The following is an 18,523-nucleotide window of genomic DNA, read 5'->3' as shown; positions in this document are numbered from 1 at the left end:
GGATCGTTTGGAACCTTTAAGTCTACGGAGCAAGTTCGCATCTGCAATTTTGCATTTGCAATTTTTTATTATCAAGTACGGAGTTTCACGTTCGTTGTTCGACTGTGTAACATCACGTTTATAGGAAGCGATTACTCTTGAATGTAAAGACGGCACTATTGACCGATAGCATCATAGCCCATTTCAATTTCAGGCGTAAAAAGCGAATTCTGCTCTCAAATCCACACGTTTTTGGCGAAGCTAACGGACATGTATTACAAAATGCTCGGTCTCACCGTATTGTATATACCTAGAGAGGGACAGCAGCTGACGTTCGAACAGGCCAGCGCAGACCGGGAGCTGGTGAAAAGGCTGGAAGGGGTTGTGGTATACTGGACGCATCAGATCAAATCGTGCTTGGAGGACCATGCGTTTGTGGCGTCACAGAAAGAGCTCTTGTGCCCGAGTGATGAATACGACTTTTGGATATATCGGCGTTAGTATTGGTGCTCACGAAGCCTTCCAAAGTTTTTGTTTATTGAAACTTAGTCTTGTTTAGTGCTATTAGATAACGTAGGTTATAGACTTAGATATATCCCGCCAGGCAAGCTATTGTGAAGTTATTGTTGTGACGTTCATTCATTTATTGGTCTAATTAGGTACCTACAGGAATTCACAACCCATCTAATGTTAAGTTAATATCGAAATCCATTGACATAACCTAGTGATTATCAAAAAGGTTACATTGCGGAGACCGAAATCTGAATCGTATTGCATAGTTGCCGTCCTCCTTAAATCGGAAGGCGGAAATGGTAATGACCGTACTTCAAGTTGAGTTAATAACTTTATTTGAATAGATATAGTTCTACTAACATGAGTCATTGAGAACGCATACGTATTTTGTTTGTTAGAAAGTCTAAATTGACTTGTAACACTAGCACCGACCGTTTCAGACGAAAACTTAAATGCCCTGCTATACCAATTGAAGAATCCAGCGGTAAGACACATCACGAAAACACTGGTGACCACACACTCGACTTTCATTCACCAATTCCAAACTCTTTGCCAAGAAGTCATTCAGAAGATCAACGAAGCCACTTCCAACATTGAATACTTACAAGTGATCAAACAGCCTTGTGCGATTTTGGAATGCGTCATAGATCCCGATGAAATAGCCAAACACGTTCCCCAAATAATCAATCTGTTCAGATTTATCTGGATGGAGTCCCCATATTACAACTCCGAGGCCAGAATAACAAATTTATTCAAGGCCCTGAGCAATCAAATCATAATACTGTGCAGGAATTACGTAAATCTAGACGAGCTGTTTGAGGGGGAAACTAAGAAAGCGCTCGGTGAATTCACAAAGTGCATTGAGTGTTGCAAGAAATACCGCGAAATTTACGACACGATGGCCGAGGCTCACTGCGATTCGAAGCCAGACTCTTGGAATTTGGACACTGGTAGCATTTTCAATTACATCGATTCCTTCGTTCAGAGGTGCTTTGATATGTTAGAAGTTTGTAACTGCATGATTATTTTTGGAAGGTTAGTTCTATTAAATCAAATTTTCGCAATATTCGATCTACGTTAAATTTGAGAAAACCTGAAGCTGTCAAAAACTTTCCACTTGCCAAATCTTCATCTTAATGTTCACTATTGAATTCCACGATAAAGGAATAAGATCGTGTAATAAAAATCAAACCCGTAAAATTATAAATTGCGTAATTACTAGTGGGAGGGGACGTTTTGTGAGTCCGCGCGGGTAGGTACCACCACCCTGTCTATTTCTGCCGTGAAGCAGTAATGCGTTTCTTATTGAAGGGTGGGACAGCCGTTGTACTGTAAAAGTGAATCCTTAGAGCTCGTGTCTCAAGATGGATGGCGGCAATTACGTTGTAGATGTCTATGGGCTCCGGTAACCACTTAACACCAGGTGGGCTGTGAGCTCGTCCACCCATCTAAACAATAAAAAAAGGATTGGTACAGCGGCTCTCAACCACTGTATCGATAGTGCGTCACAAACCCCTATATCAAATATGTCGCGAGATTTACATTAACTATATTTTTTATCTGAGGGGACTGTTGTACATATGCAGTTTACACGGGTGAATATACCATTATTTATAATAGGTTAACTGAACGACTACGTTTAATAGATTAATGGTGTTTAATTTAATGAATATAACTTTGAATAATTTCACTTCGAATATCAATAATGTTGTACACAAAGAAGTAAGCATAGGGGTGTCACGTATTTGTAAAGATTTTGTTAATGGGACGCTATATTGTAGTTTGATCTAGACTTGCGCAAAACATCACTTGCCAATGTAATGTGATATGACATCACTTTTACAGACAGGTGATATTACTCGAAAACATTACACATCACTCTTAACATTACTCGGTGCGTTCAATAGATACTGTGACGACGAATACATTGTATCTATACACCCGAATCATTACCTAAGTGATGTGTTGATACACATCACTTAGGTAATGATTATGTATAATGTTATATTACTTGACAGAGATTGACTTACTTTATAATATAATAATTTTATTTTTTACTTAATATAATTTATTGTGGGATGAACGGATTTCATATGGCGACTTAGACTGCAAATTGAGCTCGACAATAATGTTAATATACGACAGCAGTAGATGCATTGTTTCGACGCGATATCCTCAAAGTGCATCCAAGGAGGACTGTACTTTCATTTAGACGGCGTTATTTCTTTCACTTATTAAACACGCATTAAAACAAATAATGAAACTATCTTCAAACAAGTGATTAAGTAATTCAAACACAAAAATTTATATGAAATATTACTAAACAATTACGAGCGACTAGCGATTTTACAAAAGTTGCGAATAAAAAATTAAGTAAGTACTTGCGGGGAACTACCGGCTGGCCGCATGAAAAATATAAACACAAATACCTATATTAAAATTCAGACGTACCATAGGTATAAAAATGTACCTAGCGGCCAGGACATACGGTTCAAAATCAATAGGAATAATTCCGTGTCGCTTGCTCATTTATTTTGCGTCGATCGGTCTGTCTCGCTCGCTCGGTTCCGTTCGTGTATTAAGCAACATTACACGACAAAGAAAGAAACATGTTGGGTGATAGTGTGATGTTTGTTTCCTTCGCGTAATGTGTGATGTTGCATTACATCGTAGAGTAATATTACCCGAGTAATATCACTCGCATTACTTACACATGTCTAGTTTGATCGTCATATAAGCCAATAAATAGCTATGGATGTTCTCATCAATCAAGTTTGTTGTTTTTGAAGTAACACTACTTTACGCACGCTTGGCTTGGGGAGGAATCCGATGAATGCTGTTTTTTTGTTTTAAATCAACAAATCTCCTATTAAATTTAAAGGATCGACGAACTAGAACACATCAATAAGCCGATGTTCAGTGGCGCTCGCGGTGACCAGTTCGAGGCTAAATGCGATCAAATTGAGCACATGTTTCAAGATGCGCTACTCAACGTCCGCAGAGTGTCGCGCGCCATACTAGACGTCCAGGCGCCGGCCTGGTACGACGATATCCTGCAGTTCAGGACTGTCATCAAGGATATTGAGGTGACTATTTAATTCCTCTTAAAAATTTCATTATTTACTGGTGGTAGGACCTCTTGTGAGTCCGCACGGGTAGGTACCACCACTCCGCCTATTTCTGCCGTAATGCGTTTCGGTCTGAATGGTGGGACAGCCGTTGTAACTATACTGAGACCTTAAATCTTATATCTCAAGGTGGGTGCCGCATTTACGTTGTAGATGTCTATGGGCTCCAGTAAAAACTTAATACTAGGTGGGCCGTGAGGTCGTCCACCCATCTAAGCAATAAAAAAAACCTTATATTAGTACTCTAGGATCTCAATAGGTGAACATCTAGATTAATAGTAAAGTTACTTGTCTCAGATTATCATAGAGAACTTGGTGGAGTCAGTCTTTGAAGGTGTGAATCACGTGGAAGAGGCTGTGGTCGCTCTGTTTTCGCTCAACAATTACTCCAAGCGGAAGAGTTTGAAACGGATTTTCAAGAAGAAAACTGCAGAGGTTTGTCGCATACCTTAAACTTGGTACAGATAAGCTCGATGAATTGTCAATAGGGTCCATAGACATGCCATTCAACTCAACATGAAACATGCGAGGTCACCATGGTATTAAAATAACTATCTTCCTATCTATCAAACTTCCCAACAGAAAAACGTGAGCAGTGAAATAAAGTTTGTGGTATTTTACTGGTGGTAGGACGTCTTGTACACGGGTCCGTACCGCCCTGCCTATTTCTGTCGTGAAGCAGTAATGCGTTTCGGTTTGAAGGGTGAACCAGCTGTTATACTATACTGAGACCATAGAACTCATATCTCAAGGTAGGTGGGGGCATTTGCGTTGAAGATGTCTATGGGCTCCGGTAACCACTTAACATCAGGTGGGTCGTGAGCTCGTCCGCCCGCCTATGCAATAAAAAATATAAAAAATAAAACCCTAGTACCAGTGAAATTCCCTATCACTATCAAGGCAATGTAAACTTAATAAAATCTTTAGGGCCTAGCTCAGTATCCAGAGTAGTCTTTTAATTGGCTACGGATGCCCGCGATTAATTAGTGCTATTAGTAATACAAATATTATTGTTAAAATTAAGAACAATTTCTCAAGGTTTGGGCGATGTTTAGCGACGAGGTACAGGAAGCTAAAAAGGATATGGTCTCGAATCGAGGTCAGTTTCCAGCTGATCTGCCGTCCTTTGCAGGGCGAGCTATTGTACTCAAGACGAGGAAAAACAGACTTGTGTACTTGAAAAAGGTGATTCTTCTAACCAGTATCTAATATAAAGATCCTCTAACCAAAGTAGGTGAAGATGAAAATATTTTATATAATGGCACGGACGACATAATTTGTTTTATATCAGCTGTGTCCCGAGCACCAGAGGTTTGTTTTTTCCCTACCTAAGCTGATGGTCTAGGAGACCATATCAGCGCCACCGAGCTAGCACCAGAGGTATTGACTTAGGCACCTTACCAACACCTTAAAGAACGGTACTATACCAATTTCCGTTGACTTCCTGTCTATAGGCTTTTTTATTTCTCTGGAGGCAAATATTTTAAAGGCGTTACAACGTTCATACCACCATCCGCCTTGAGATATGAGGTCGAAATCTCAATTGTATTGTGTAATGGCTGCTTGCTTAGCAACCGATCCATTAACGGTGCTTTTAGGTACCACAAGCACCGGTCACCGTCCTAGTCGAACCTGTCGCTTGCGACGAAGGGCTTGACGAGTGAATTAACCCATAGATACAGCCCACAGAGTTTCTCGCCGGATTTTCTCATGGGTGGTGGGTCGCGTTTTCGATCCGATGGTAGATTCTGCGAAGCACTGCTCTTGCTAGGGCCAGTGTTAGCAACACTCCCGGTTTGGTAGGAAAAAAAAGCTTCGCAACAGAAATAGCCAGATAAGTTGAACCTACCTGTGTGGGTTCACATCACAATACCTACGTCCAGTTATATGGCAAACTGATAAATTTTGGGGTTTTGTTTCTATTGCGCGATGTCTACCCTTTACAGGCTAACTAAAACCTAATTACATTTTATTCTGAGTTAGGTAATCATCATCGATTGTACCAGGTGATGACTGATGCCTCAGTATGGATGATGGCGTGCAGTAACTCGGAAGACGTTATCATGCACGTAAACAGACTGATGGGCGCCATCGATGTTGCCATACGCGAACTGTGGATTTCCTGGACGGTACTTATTATTTTAACGTTGTCTATAATGTCTGAGTATCGAAGACTTTCCAAACCCCGAGTATACGAAGATGAAAGTGGTTTTTTTTATTGCTTTGATGGGTGAACGAGCTCAAATCCCACCTGGTGTTAAGTGGTTGCTGGAGCCCATAGACATCTACAACGTAAATGCGCCACCCACCTTGAGATATGAGTTCTTAGTATAGTTATAAAGGCTGCACCATCCTTCAAACCGAAATGCATTACTGCTTCACGGCTGAAATAAGCAGGGTGGTGGTACCTACCCGGGCGGAGTCACAAGACGTCCCACCACCAGAAGTAAACTGTCAAAATTTCTTTTAGATTTTGCAATACGACTATTTTACAGTTTTCGTGGTCACAGATGACTAAGGTGCTGTTTGTCGACTTTTGATTATTGTACTAGCTTAAAACTAACAGTGTATTATTGACTTCAATCTTCCCAATTAATTACAGTTTTAGATAGGTCAATTTTATTTCATTCCACTCATATTTAATATAGCATAATGTGGATAGCATATTACTACTGAAGATTTTATAAAAACGACGCTGGAGAAAATGGCGTCACAAGAAGGTGATTGCCATACTGAAAAATTAAAAGTAGATACAAGGTGTTACTTAGGTCCCGATTCTCAATTGTTTTACGGTTCCTAAAGCGTTACGGGTCTACCACAGACCAAAGATTGAGAAAGATTGAAAAATTGAGATATGAAATACGGTTGTAGTAAAGTCATAAAATTCTCAATAGTATTGTGTATCTACCAATCAAACAGGAACGAGTGAACTTCCAACGCTGACTATCAATGCCATCTATAATTACGGCACGGCGCTCTATTTATTGTTATATCAATTTTCAGCACATGTTAGTGACGTAGTTACTTTAAAATTTGGTATCCAGCAAACGATATGAATGCTGGTACAGTCCCAATAGATAGAAAGATATTCCCACTGTTTTTTCCCGACTTAGAATAATATTATCTTATTGACAATATTATCCCAATTAACTGTGTTATTGCAGCACAATTTAGATGAAAAATGTAGCGCGGGCTTGAACAGGACCTTGATGCGGAAGAGCGCAGAGAACTTAGGACTCTTGGAGTGCAACATCGATATGTAAGTATTTATTAATGAGCCCTTATGGAATTATAGTTTATAAGAATTAGTTTTATGTGGAATTTTTTGACAGGAACATTTTGGATCTTTGTAAGGAGGCAGCACATTGGGAAAACTTGGGACAAGATATCCCATTGCACGCTTATCAGGTAATATAATAACCGGTCATATTTTATGAACATCAATAAATATTGAATATTTGATACATTTTCCTTATAAAGAAAAAAAATATTGGCAAGCATTGACTAGACATCAGATATAATAAAGCAATCAATACATTTTTTTTTTTTTAAATCGAAGTCAATTCTTTGTATCGTGTCGGAACGTGTTCATATGTGGATAAAATTGAAGTTCGCTCGGTAATAAAATATCTCTGCTTGAAAATTCGAAAGCCTAAATGTTCTTTTTTGTTTATTTGTCCTTGTAGGCAGACGAGCATACGGCCCACCTGATTGTGAATGGTTACCGTCGTTCATGGACGACAGCAATGCCACGGGGGTAGAGCCTAGCCGCTGCCTACCGTTAAGTCCTCTCCAGCAGCCTTCTTTGTAGAAGGGCATGTCATAGCACTCGAGAAACACCGTGCTATTTATAAAATCAAGGCAATTCCAGTATGCTTAGTGCAAGCTTTTTAACTTCTCGATCGCGTAAGAGTTAACACAAATCTAGAACAGCTCCTCTTCGTTTTCCGCTAGGAGCAAAGTGAGTTAACTCTTACGCGATCGTGAAGTTAAAAAACTCGGACCAAGCACGCGGCATAGACGATTCGCTTCTCATAAAACAGGTATACATGAAAAGCAAAACTATTTACTATGTTTACGAAAGCGTGTTGGCCGTGGTTAAGGGATACAACAAGATAATCGACTCGCTGTCTGACGATGAAAGATTACTCTTCAAGCCTATGATTACAGTGAGTATATACTTTCATCCATTGGCTGTTTATTATAAAGACTGAATTATAGTTTGGGTGGGGAAAAGTTCTATAGGTAATCGAAACTGGCTAAAGCAGCTTAAAGATCATGGCGTAATACCGGTTCACGCTGGTAATTTCCATTTAACGTATTATGTTCCTAGTGTGTATCGGTAAAGATAACTCGGTGTCAAATAATAATGTGTAAAAATCGAATATCGAACCGTTAGTGTGTAACGGAATCTTTGAACATGATTTTGACCCCTTCAAAACTTCGGATTAACTTGAATTTTTGCACACTTATCAAGGATCGATGAACATTTAATATTTTAAGCAGTTAGTTAACCCGTTATTTACTTTCGGCAATCAAAACGACAAATTCATTAGAGCGCCTTCGTGTTTTCGCTTAGCATACTGGAAACTGTTGTACTTGCGTGAATGTACAATTATGAATAATTTATTGATACAATATAATGCTGCTTGAACTATAAAATGAAAAAAAAAAATACATTATAGTTACAAAATAAATAATGGTTAAAAAATTAATAATAGTTTTTAAAAACTAAAAAAAACACTTTTATGGAAATTCCAACTAAAAAACAGAAAATTTACTGATGGTAGGACTTCTTGGGAGTCCGCACGGGTAGGTACCACCACCCCGCCTATTTCCGCCGTGAAGCAGTAATGCGTTTCGGTTCGAAGGGTGGGGCAGCCGTTTTAACTATACTGAGATCTTAGAACTTATATCTCGAGGTGGGTGGCGCATTTACGTTGTAGATGTCTATGGGCTCCAGTAACCACTTAGCACCAGGTGGGCTGTGAGCTCGTCCATCCATCTAAGCAATAAAAATAAAAAATAAAAATAAATTTGAATTAAAAAAGTAGTGGTGTGGTGTGGTAGTGTGGGTGTAATATGAGTCGTCTATTATCAAAGGTGGCAATCTGTGCATTTGGACAAAACATTTTTATTGATATGTCAATACAGATTTATTTGAATATAATCGTCTCCTTCAAAGAATACGGTTCAAAACCTGCATTAAATAAAGGTTAATAGTTAACCTGTTATTTATCTAAGATGTCGTTCCGAAGAGTTTTGTGACTGACAATGGAATACAAAGTCAATAATTCGTTTTTCTGATTTACCAGTCATTGTCCAAAAGTCAGATTGCCGCCTTTGATAATAGTCGACTCATATATTATATGGTATATAAGGTTGCACTGTATTTGTATGTATGTATTAATACAATTATATATGTATACATTAGAGAGAGAGAGAGTATTCTTTATTGTACCCCAAAAAACAAATAAACAGTGCGATACATTAAATACAAAAATACATAATATACATAAACACATAGGTGTGGTATTTTCATATAAATTTCGATGCACCTACCATTATTTACTCTGTACTACTTGGTTGACTGGTAGTTAATGTCTCCGGAATTAAGTCCGCCAATGTAAATTTTACATGAAGTGTGTGTCTAATAAATAATTAACTGAAGCAATTTCTGAAATGTTGAAAATATAAAAATTAAAACGAAAACTGATATTCTTCAACAAAGTAATTTATTTCTAATATCACATTAAATTCAGTACACGATAAATTAACAAATAACATTTTCAGTAACCTCATTGATCATTAAAGAATGAGATTAATTATTATCATTTCAGATTAGTGGATGTAAAATTAATATTTTCAGTTTATTATAATTGATTAATATATCTCTCATTAATTAAATCATATTCTCAGATAGAAAGAGCATATCTTGCTATAATAAATGTCAACGCCTGGCCTTGATATCATCCATGTTAATAAAATCCCAACACTTATTCTAATTTCACATTTTTAATCATCTGGTGGTGAAAATTCGAATTACTCTAAACCAGTTGGCAGATAGAGGAGCAAAAACTCAACACAGCTTAATTACATGAAGAAGTTTCCATATAAGCCACCTGAGTGTAATTATCTCACTAGTAGTGCCACACTATTCATTCAAACACAAATCTAAATGATCATTCATTGCCTTTTGTTCAACCATTTCTAAGCAGCAGGGACATGGTGTTTTTGTACCTGTAGCATTCATAGTCATTGACTCATCAAATTCATCATCATCATCATCTATGACAATGGTCGAGTTATTTTCTTCTGGTATCGTAGTATTGTGGTCGAAAAACACTAAACATTCATCTAAGTGTTGTTCAATAGGTTTACTGATTTTTTTTCCACAGCATGCACATGTATGTTGGTCTCGACTACTATTCCCAAATGTGTCTGAATAATTTCCAGTTTCATTTGATGCAAACGTAACTTTTTTTTGGGGTTGTATTTTGATGCCCGCACTTGTACTTGCTTTATTGTCCAGTGGTTTTACATCATCCTTTTCTAATTTAATATTACTTGTGATTTTTCTATCGAGATCAACGCTATTGAATTTCGTCATAGGTTTAGATACATTACTTACTATGGATTGCCTCTCACGATTACTATTATTTTTAACTTGTATATTGTCTTTACTAAGTTTTTCAATCAAATCTTTATTCAAACATTCATCTAGATGTTTATTGATTTCTATTTTATTCACTTTAGTTTTACATACTGGGCATTCTACCTTGTCTTCTTTCTTAGTATTAACTGCAATCAATTTGGAACCATCAGTTGATTGAGTTATTTTGAAGTCCTCTCCGTAAACATCTTTGAGCAGTGAAGAAGCGGTCTTCTTGAAATATTGATCTATTTTCTTAATTTTAGGTGGTGGTGAATCCGAATGTGGGTTCGATCTATTCTTTGTTTGTTTTAGTGAATTATCGGCAGCATGTGGTGTGTTTGATATTTGTTTGTTCGCCCATATGTTTCTGACGGTTTCTAGAGCATTGACAGAGTTACTTCGACTTCGAACTTTAACTAAAGTGTGTCCTTGGCTACTAAAAGGTTTTGGTGAATTTGGATTGACATTTTTGGCCATTGTCACTTGAGGAATACTGTTGATATTTCTGATGTTAGTTTTTATAGAATTGCCATGAAAATCTTTCAGTGTTGTTATAGCCTTAACGTTAATTAAATTCTTATTTGTTGATAGATTATTATTGTTATTGTTTATGTATTGGGTAATGTCTGCATTAGGTTTGGTTGATTTCTTATTGGTAGTTTTGGTTTTTGTCACTGGTTCCTTAATTTTGATGAAAGTGCCTCCACATCTACGTTTGTGGTCCAGCCACCAGTATTCTGATGGCCCAGGCGCCCGGTTTGCTGATCGCCGCACTATGCCGAAATGTGGTCTTTTTGTTTGGCATGGTCCATTACATCTCCACCAGTGCGTTTGATATAACATAACCTAGAAACCAGAAATTTTCGTTTTCTATCTTTATAATTGAAAATTTTGAAGCTTGTGCGATGTAGAGACATTGAAGTGTTTTTATGAGTTCTCAATTATATTGTTATTATTATTTAAAATTGTGAATTATATTTTTAGATGATGTTTGCTTTTAATATAGTCTAGATTTCTACCACCATAATTAGATTTACAAACTTAATCCTATTCATAAATCAACTTTGTAGTTGAATGGTTTTTGTATTATATTATTACTTTTTTTAACAAATTTTATGTCTGCATCTTCAATGATAATAATGAATAAAATATAATTAATTAAAATAATTTAGATTTACGTGAATTTCGTCACAATAGTAAAATAGTAAAATTTTACAATACAAAGACAAATGCGTACCTCATCATGAAAGTCATGATAAATACTAATATTAAGTCCAGCGCTTCTGTTAATCCGGTGCATGTGACTTTGGAAGATAGGTCCGTGCCCGTCTCTGTCCTGATCTTTGGCAGTGACAAACAGATAAGCATGAATCATCTCGTGTAGCAGTGTTTCGATCAAGTCCTTACGAGGTCGAAGTTTTAGTAGGGGTTCACTGATGGCTATATCGCATAAGCCTCCCCGACCTTCGTAGCTGAAATAAAATATAATTCATCATCATCATCAGCCTGTGACAGTCCACTGCTGGACGTAGACCTCCCCCAAAGCTAGCCACTAAATAAATATAATTCGAGGCTTTTAAATCTCAATGCGTTTGAATTAAGTTTTTCAGATGAAATTATCTCAGTTTATTGTCAAACAACGAAACACTTAATAATTGTGTTTTGTGGGATAATAATATTGTTAATAGTGTGTTATAATACTAAGGATATCGGGTTATAGTTTGATTAAAGGTATTTACAACTCACGAGCAGATTCCCGCGCAAGAATACATTTTTTTGCTCCATCTCACTACGACCCTACTCGCTAATCTACTCCAAAAGAATGTTTTGTCGAATTGTATGAACAATAAATGGATATTTGGTGTTGGGTCGATTAATTCGAGTTCCGGATCACCCAAATTCATTATCAACTGCGTTTTATAATAAACATTACTAGTTTATTTTTTGATACTTTTCAATGTTTTGAATTTGTTAAAACTTTTGAACTTTACTGTTATGTTTGACGGAACTGACAATAGCAGTTCAATTTTTTCAACTAGAAAGGTAAAGATATCATAACCATACCGTTTAATCTTTTGTATTCTTTTTTACGCAAAATGACATGGCGTGAAAGGAAGTTGATTAATTTGGAACATTAATCAATTGGCATGAAATTAAATGCAATGAGATGAGATGATATGCGATGAAATATAATCTTAGTAAAATGGTGGTTATTTACTGAGACTTTATCAGTGGACTTTTTGGAGGATCCCGAGAAGTTACATCCAGTGGTTTTGTTTCATTTTCCCACATTTCTTGCACTTTAACAGATACTAAACAGCTGATGAACCATCGTTATTACACATTTAAATCTGGAGAAACACTAAATAGGCACAACAAAACAATTCACATATCACTCGCGTTCCCGCCAAAAGCCTCTTTGAAACCGAAAGTTGTGCCTGTGAATAACTGACAAAAATATTTTTATTCGATAAATGCACAGACAAAGTGCAAAGAAAATAGCCTATTCTATTAAATTATTTGAATAGTTGAAAACATTTTCGTTGTGTGAAAAGTGAAATGTAATGGAATGAAACGAAATGAGATTAGAATTTTTGCAGATGTTAAGCAGTGGCTCAAGCACCATTATTAGACTTTTCAGCCCGAAGAAACTTTAAACTAACAAACTAAAACAATTCACACAACTCAATATGTACCCGCCAAATTCTAATCTATAAAATATATTTAATGTATACGAATAAGATCAAGAACTTTAACTCGACTAACTGGTGATCATCAGACATACTACTACAAGATGCCGATGACTAATTGACGTAGTATTCTGAGATTTCAAATATTATTTTTAATGAACTAAAAGAAATTATGCACGTTCTAAACAACCTTTTTTCGCTGGTCATGTTATTATTGGCAGACCTTTCTTGGGTTATTTAATATCATAAGCATTTGAAACTTAAATAGCGGGAACAATCAAATCTTGTCAATCAGCTCTTGTAGGTACACGGAAAGCTGAGTCAGCTTAACTTTAATATATTTTATCTCCCCCGTCCTGCAGCTTAGGCGTCTTAGATGATGACTAGTTTTTTTTTTTATCCCTGGTAGTGGAGCTATTCCGTCTACGTCCGGACGGGAGAGACTAGTACTTACGCGCGGATTATAGAGGAATGTAATTGTCTATTGTATTAATACATAATATTACTAGCATACTTGAAGTTGTTAATCGTTCTTGTCGCAGAGAATCCTATATATCCTAAAGTATCCGCAAAGTAATATTCGTCTTCTATGTACCTAAAGCAAAATCTGCCATGGCAGCCGCTGTCGTGTTCCTTCGAGGAAATGACGCGTGGCTTATATACATCCACTGCTGGGTGATCCTGTGTTGCCCAGGCGATGGCTGTCCAGTGGATACCCTAAATCTTCAATAGTCGTCGATACATCTTGTGGGAGACCTGATGAACCACGCTGAACCTACCGGTGTCTGTCAACAAGAAAAATAATTGTTAAACACTAAAATAGCTTTGAAATCACTACATAATATAAAACAAAGTCACTTTCTCTATCCCTATATCCCTATGTATGCTTAAATCTTTAAAACTACGCAACGGTTTTTGATGCGGTTGTTTTTAATAGATAGAGTGATTAAAGGAGGAAGGTTTGTATGTATAATAATATCCATTAAATAGTGGAGAAATCAATAATAAATTGCAGTTTCCGAAGCGAAGCGAGGGCGGGTCGCTAGTATTTAATAAGAGTCTGTGAATTTAGTGTCTTTAATAGTTCGTAATTGTTTTCAGGCTTGCGACAAGAAAGTACAGCCGGGCATTTCAAAATTAACTTGGACTTCAAATATGTCCGACGCCTACATTGCCGATTGCGTTACACAAATTGGAGAAGTACTAAACTTTTTTATTTGTAGCGGATAGCTATCGTAGAACACGAGATAATAATATTAAACAGATGCCCGAATCTCGCTAACGACATTAGCAAAATAATAATAATATAACCGGGAACGAGTCACGTGCGATTATCCGGTCCCAGAGCCTCCAAGAATCAAGAACGGATAAACATATACGTTTCAATATATATATATAGATAGTAAACACCCAGGCAAACATTGAAAACACAAAACATTGAAAATTAGTGTCATCGTTTTAAATGTATGTTATGGGAATCTTGGGTCAGCAGTTCGTTTGAAGATCACGAATATTCGCTTCCAAATAACTAACAAACCGACTGACAGAAATCGTAAAAATTTCTGATGAAATGATACACAAAGTATCAAATAATCTATTTTTTTCATGTTCGGCGAATTTATTTATGTATAGTATGTCTTTATTACACTTTTTCTTTATTAAAAATTAACAGATTCACTGACGTCTTTTCAGTTTCAAGACTTTTTAACGACGTACAAGAATTGCAATGTTAATTTAGTGAAAATCATGGAGAAAATATGCGACACTCCACTGATCGAGTTTGACGTCTATAATGTTTTTGAGATCAAAGACTTACGAGCTAAAATACGAACTATGCAAGCAGGGGCTGCTTCTAAAATATTGGACATGTACAAGGAAATTGTGATTTATATAATCATAGTTTATGAGGGTTTCGAACCGTATATACCTCAGGTACATTTATTTTTCTTATACTTAGGGTGGACATAGCTCAAAGGATTGCGACGTTGAAGTGGCAGTGAGCAGGACACATTGCTCGTAGAACGGATGGTCGTTGGGGCCAGAAAGTTGTTGAATGGCGACCGCGTACCGGAAGACGTAGCGTGGGTAGGCCTCCCACAAGATCACAAGATGGACCGACGATCTATTGAGGTTCGCGGGGATCCGCTGGATGCGGGCAGCGCAGGACCGGTCTTTGTGGCGAGGCCTGGGGGAGGCCTATGTCCAGCAGTGAACGTCTGTGGGCTGATAAGAAGATACTTAGGGGGAGGTATACACGGGCCTCCCCGAATCCTGATCACGTAGGAACCGGTCACCGTCGACGCCCTAGACACGTCCTTACAGATCCATCAGATCCAATATAACTGTTGCATTAGACACCTTCAGTTCTAACACTAGGAGCAGGCTTAGGGACCCCAGTAACCGTATTCGTCGAACTCGCCAAAGAGTTCGACGTGCAACCTAACCCATGCATCAGCCCGCTGAGTTTCTCGCCGGATCTTCTCAGCGGGTCGCGATTCCGATCCGATAGTAGATTCATTCGCGAAGCAGCTGCTCTTGAGTTGAAAAGTCTCCTTCGGAGGCGCTCGGGCAGCTGTTAGCAAATCCCACCCCTCCTGGCTGAGCCTTTGCTCGCCCACCTGTCCTGGTGAAACTGGAAAGGCCTCCGGGCTACCAGTAATCTTTCAATCATAAAAAAAACACGGGCGTCCTATTGCTACCTAACGATAGGCTTGTTTAATTTGTGTATCCAATTAAATGTTTTTAGATGGCTGAATATTGGGTTCGGTACGTGAGAAGGTTTGATCGTTTATTAGAAGACGCACTAAGGTTAGCTATCAAAGGAACTATGCAGAACATTTATAAATGTGTTCACGGTGATGGTGAGTTTTCTGTTCTGTGGCATAAATTTAGTGACATCTTGTGGTTTTTAGATTACATATCGGGGGTTGAAAGGATTTTTTGTTTAAGCGACATTTTTGAACTTTACAGGAGAGCCATTTAAAGTTTAAAAGTTCGAAAAAGTTACGTAACAAAAAAGAAACTTCTTCGGCTATTTTAATGGAGTAAACTTAATTGACGTTCAATTAAAAACGTCAAATTGTTGATGTTAATACCAAATAAAACGGACCATAAATTACAAAGAAATTGTCGCGTATTAATCGACATGTCGCCATGTCGCCCAAACCAAATCACCATCCATCGATATAATGATAATTCGTTTATATTACACTTAAACTTTTAATTTATCAGAATCAAATATTCGTAATTAATCTTCGTACGTTTTTGAATATTCAAACACTGAGTGCAATAATTGCAGGGACAATGGCGCCGGCACCTCTTATAAAAATGAAACTTTTCTTGACCGGAAAAGATATCGTTTACGTACCAACCGAACAGGAAATAAAGGATACATTCAATTCTATCCTCGAGGAGATCGTTCATATATTGAGCACAGTTCCGAGATTATTCGAGAAGTTTGCGTTGCCCGCCGGCGGACTTAGGAGGTTTTATGAAGCGATACAAATCGACCTTGATTGTAATAAATTACAGTCGCTTATTGACGCCGGTAATAGATAAAACTATTTAAAAATTACTATGTATTAAGGATATTGATTAGTTAGTACCAGTTTATAGGTTATGAATGACATCGGAAGAACGCATCCTACACGACGGCGACGCCACCGTTTGAAGCTTATGACATTATTGCTATTGATAAAAGGGAATAGTGCTGAAGCCGAAACAAAATGCATGAATAAAATCGGAAAATAATAATAATATCTATTTAAAGTTATCATTTTGACAAGTTTTTATGGTAGATCGAGATTGTTGACTCCACGCGTCACCTGAGTTTTCTTTGGTTTTTTTTTCTTCCTTTGTAAGGAGATTACCTGATGAGGAGAGGCTAACGTTGCTCATGGATGTCACCCACGCCAGGGGTACTTTTTTTTTCTTTTTCTTTTTTTTCCCTACCTATGCTGATAGCCTTGAGGGGCAATAGTTTCGCTCTAACATGTAGGTGAGCTCACGGGGCTCAAACCGGGAGTGTTGTTAACACTGGCCCTAGCAAGAGCAGTGCTTCGCAGAATCTACCACGCGATCCACTGAGAAGATCCGGCGAGATGTTCAGTGGGCTAAAAGGGGCACATTAAGGCCGCGGTCTAGCGAAATTAAATAACATTGATTACGTGCGTGGGTCTTCGTGGACTGATGAGTTGAATTCGTGAGAAAGCATGCAGCAACTCAGGATTGGTCATCTTGGCGAATTTTGAGGAAAGCTTATATCTAGCAGTGATTTTCAGAAGGCTGATTTTTTTGACTGCAATGCAAAAAGCAGAATTTCGGTTATCAGTACCTTCAATGGCTATCTTTTGCTTCATTGTACAAACAGTTTGCCGAGGTAGAGTTTTATGAGGTCTTCCTTAAACTTCCAGAAATTGAATACAATTTATCGCTCATCAATGATCATATATGCATGTGGGATCCTTACGCGCATATTTGGAACGTAAACAAGGATCAGTTTTTAGAACAGTATCGCTTAGAGAAGCACACGGCGGCAGAATTTGATGCTTTGATAATTAATTACAGCAACTTAGCCAATAGCGTTCAGATACAGGAGACCATCAATCAGGTACGTTATTTTGACGGACTACGACACAAATATGCCATCTTGTCTTGGAGTCTTGGAATACATTCCTTTCGTTAGGATACTACCACGAATGTTCAAAATAGGAGTCAGGGGGTGGGGCGAAAGAAGTGTGGACAAATGATTTACCACTTCTTCTTCTTGTTTTTCTCAATCTTATCCCACTAGGATAGGGTCGGCACAGCGAATTTTTCTATTCTCTTCTATCAACCGTCACCTCAACACTCACTCCTCTCTCTCTCTCATATCATCATTCACATACTCCATCCATGTCTTTTTCAGTCACCACTTAACAACGCTAACTATTTTTTAACTAGCAGTGTATCATCACTACATAGTATAAAACAAAGTCGCTTTCTCTGTCCCTATATCCCTATGTATGCTTAAATCTTTAAAACTACGCAACGGATTATGATGCGGCTTTTTTTAATAGATAGAGTAATTGAAGTGGAAGGTTTATATGTATAATAACATCCATTAAATAGTGGAGAAATCAATAATAAATTACAGTTTCCGAAGCGAAGCGAGGGCGGGTCGCTAGTTTACGAGAAAGTTAACTACCGCTTTTTGTTTTATTGCCATTGTCAGTGTTACCAGAGTCGGTAACTCCCCAATAAATAAGAACGTTTACCTATCGTCAGTCACTGATTTTCAGATACATTTCGTCACGCTCAATTCGAATCATTTGAAGAAATCAATAATCGCTCACTGCCTGGTTTGGCAAACGAAACTGGGTGAGCTTCTACGAAAGATTACTGAAAGCGACATTGATAAAGTATACGTATATGTGGAAAAGAGTAGTGAAGACGCCATGAAAGTGAGTAACAGTAAACTTAAGACCTTACTGGTGGTAGGACCTCTTGTGAGTCCGTGCGGGTAGGTACCACCACCCTGCCTATTTCTGCCGTGAAGCAGTAAGTAGTAAGCAGTGGGG

General features: G+C 37.8%; 2 protein-coding genes across 5 annotated transcripts in view; one reads left to right on the top strand and one right to left on the bottom strand.

Moving 5' to 3' along the window:
* The window catches only part of LOC101737362 (dynein axonemal heavy chain 2), an 82,862-nt gene that overhangs the window by 2,524 nt on the left and 61,815 nt on the right, over positions 1-18,523 (top strand). For 3 of the 4 annotated variants that reach the window (XM_038014469.2, XM_038014470.2, XM_038014468.2), the window contains exons 3-17: positions 194-475; positions 933-1,527; positions 3,374-3,578; positions 3,918-4,055; positions 4,659-4,805; positions 5,627-5,749; positions 6,785-6,879; positions 6,953-7,028; positions 7,664-7,789; positions 14,067-14,165; positions 14,658-14,897; positions 15,712-15,826; positions 16,264-16,512; positions 17,378-17,574; positions 18,245-18,406. In XM_038014469.2, coding sequence (XP_037870397.1) covers positions 194-475; positions 933-1,527; positions 3,374-3,578; positions 3,918-4,055; positions 4,659-4,805; positions 5,627-5,749; positions 6,785-6,879; positions 6,953-7,028; positions 7,664-7,789; positions 14,067-14,165; positions 14,658-14,897; positions 15,712-15,826; positions 16,264-16,512; positions 17,378-17,574; positions 18,245-18,406 — 2,849 coding nt within the window. Of the gene's footprint in view, positions 1-193; positions 476-932; positions 1,528-2,784; positions 3,265-3,373; positions 3,579-3,917; positions 4,056-4,658; positions 4,806-5,626; positions 5,750-6,784; positions 6,880-6,952; positions 7,029-7,663; positions 7,790-14,066; positions 14,166-14,657; positions 14,898-15,711; positions 15,827-16,263; positions 16,513-17,377; positions 17,575-18,244; positions 18,407-18,523 lie in introns of those variants that run through there. The other variant, XM_062671336.1, reaches the window with a different exon arrangement.
* Positions 9,337-12,299, bottom strand: LOC101743320 (DNA-dependent metalloprotease dvc-1). Its single transcript, XM_004929354.4, has 3 exons — positions 12,022-12,299; positions 11,513-11,747; positions 9,337-11,121 (listed from the first exon to the last, which is right to left on the bottom strand). The coding sequence occupies exons 1-3, from the start codon at positions 12,177-12,179 to the stop codon at positions 9,775-9,777; spliced, it is 1,740 nt and encodes a 579-aa protein (XP_004929411.1). The 5' UTR covers positions 12,180-12,299; the 3' UTR covers positions 9,337-9,774.

The sequence above is a fragment of the Bombyx mori genome, chromosome 12 (assembly GCF_030269925.1).
Source record: "Bombyx mori chromosome 12, ASM3026992v2".
In the NCBI taxonomy this organism is placed as follows: domain Eukaryota; kingdom Metazoa; phylum Arthropoda; class Insecta; order Lepidoptera; family Bombycidae; genus Bombyx; species Bombyx mori.
The sequence above is the reverse complement of the archived record's forward strand: the minus strand, read 5'-3'. Positions and strand labels throughout refer to the sequence as shown.

Excerpts from the sequence above, each read along its gene's own strand:
- LOC101743320 (XM_004929354.4), bottom strand. The coding sequence starts at position 12,179 with ATGAATTTGGGTGATCCGGAACTCGAATTAATCGACCCAACACCAAAT. Across the intron at positions 11,748-12,021 it reads TCTTGCGCGGGAATCTGCTC|CTACGAAGGTCGGGGAGGCT; the intron begins GTGAGTTGTAAA and ends ATTTTATTTCAG. Across the intron at positions 11,122-11,512 it reads ATCATGACTTTCATGATGAG|GTTATGTTATATCAAACGCA; the intron begins GTACGCATTTGT and ends TCTGGTTTCTAG.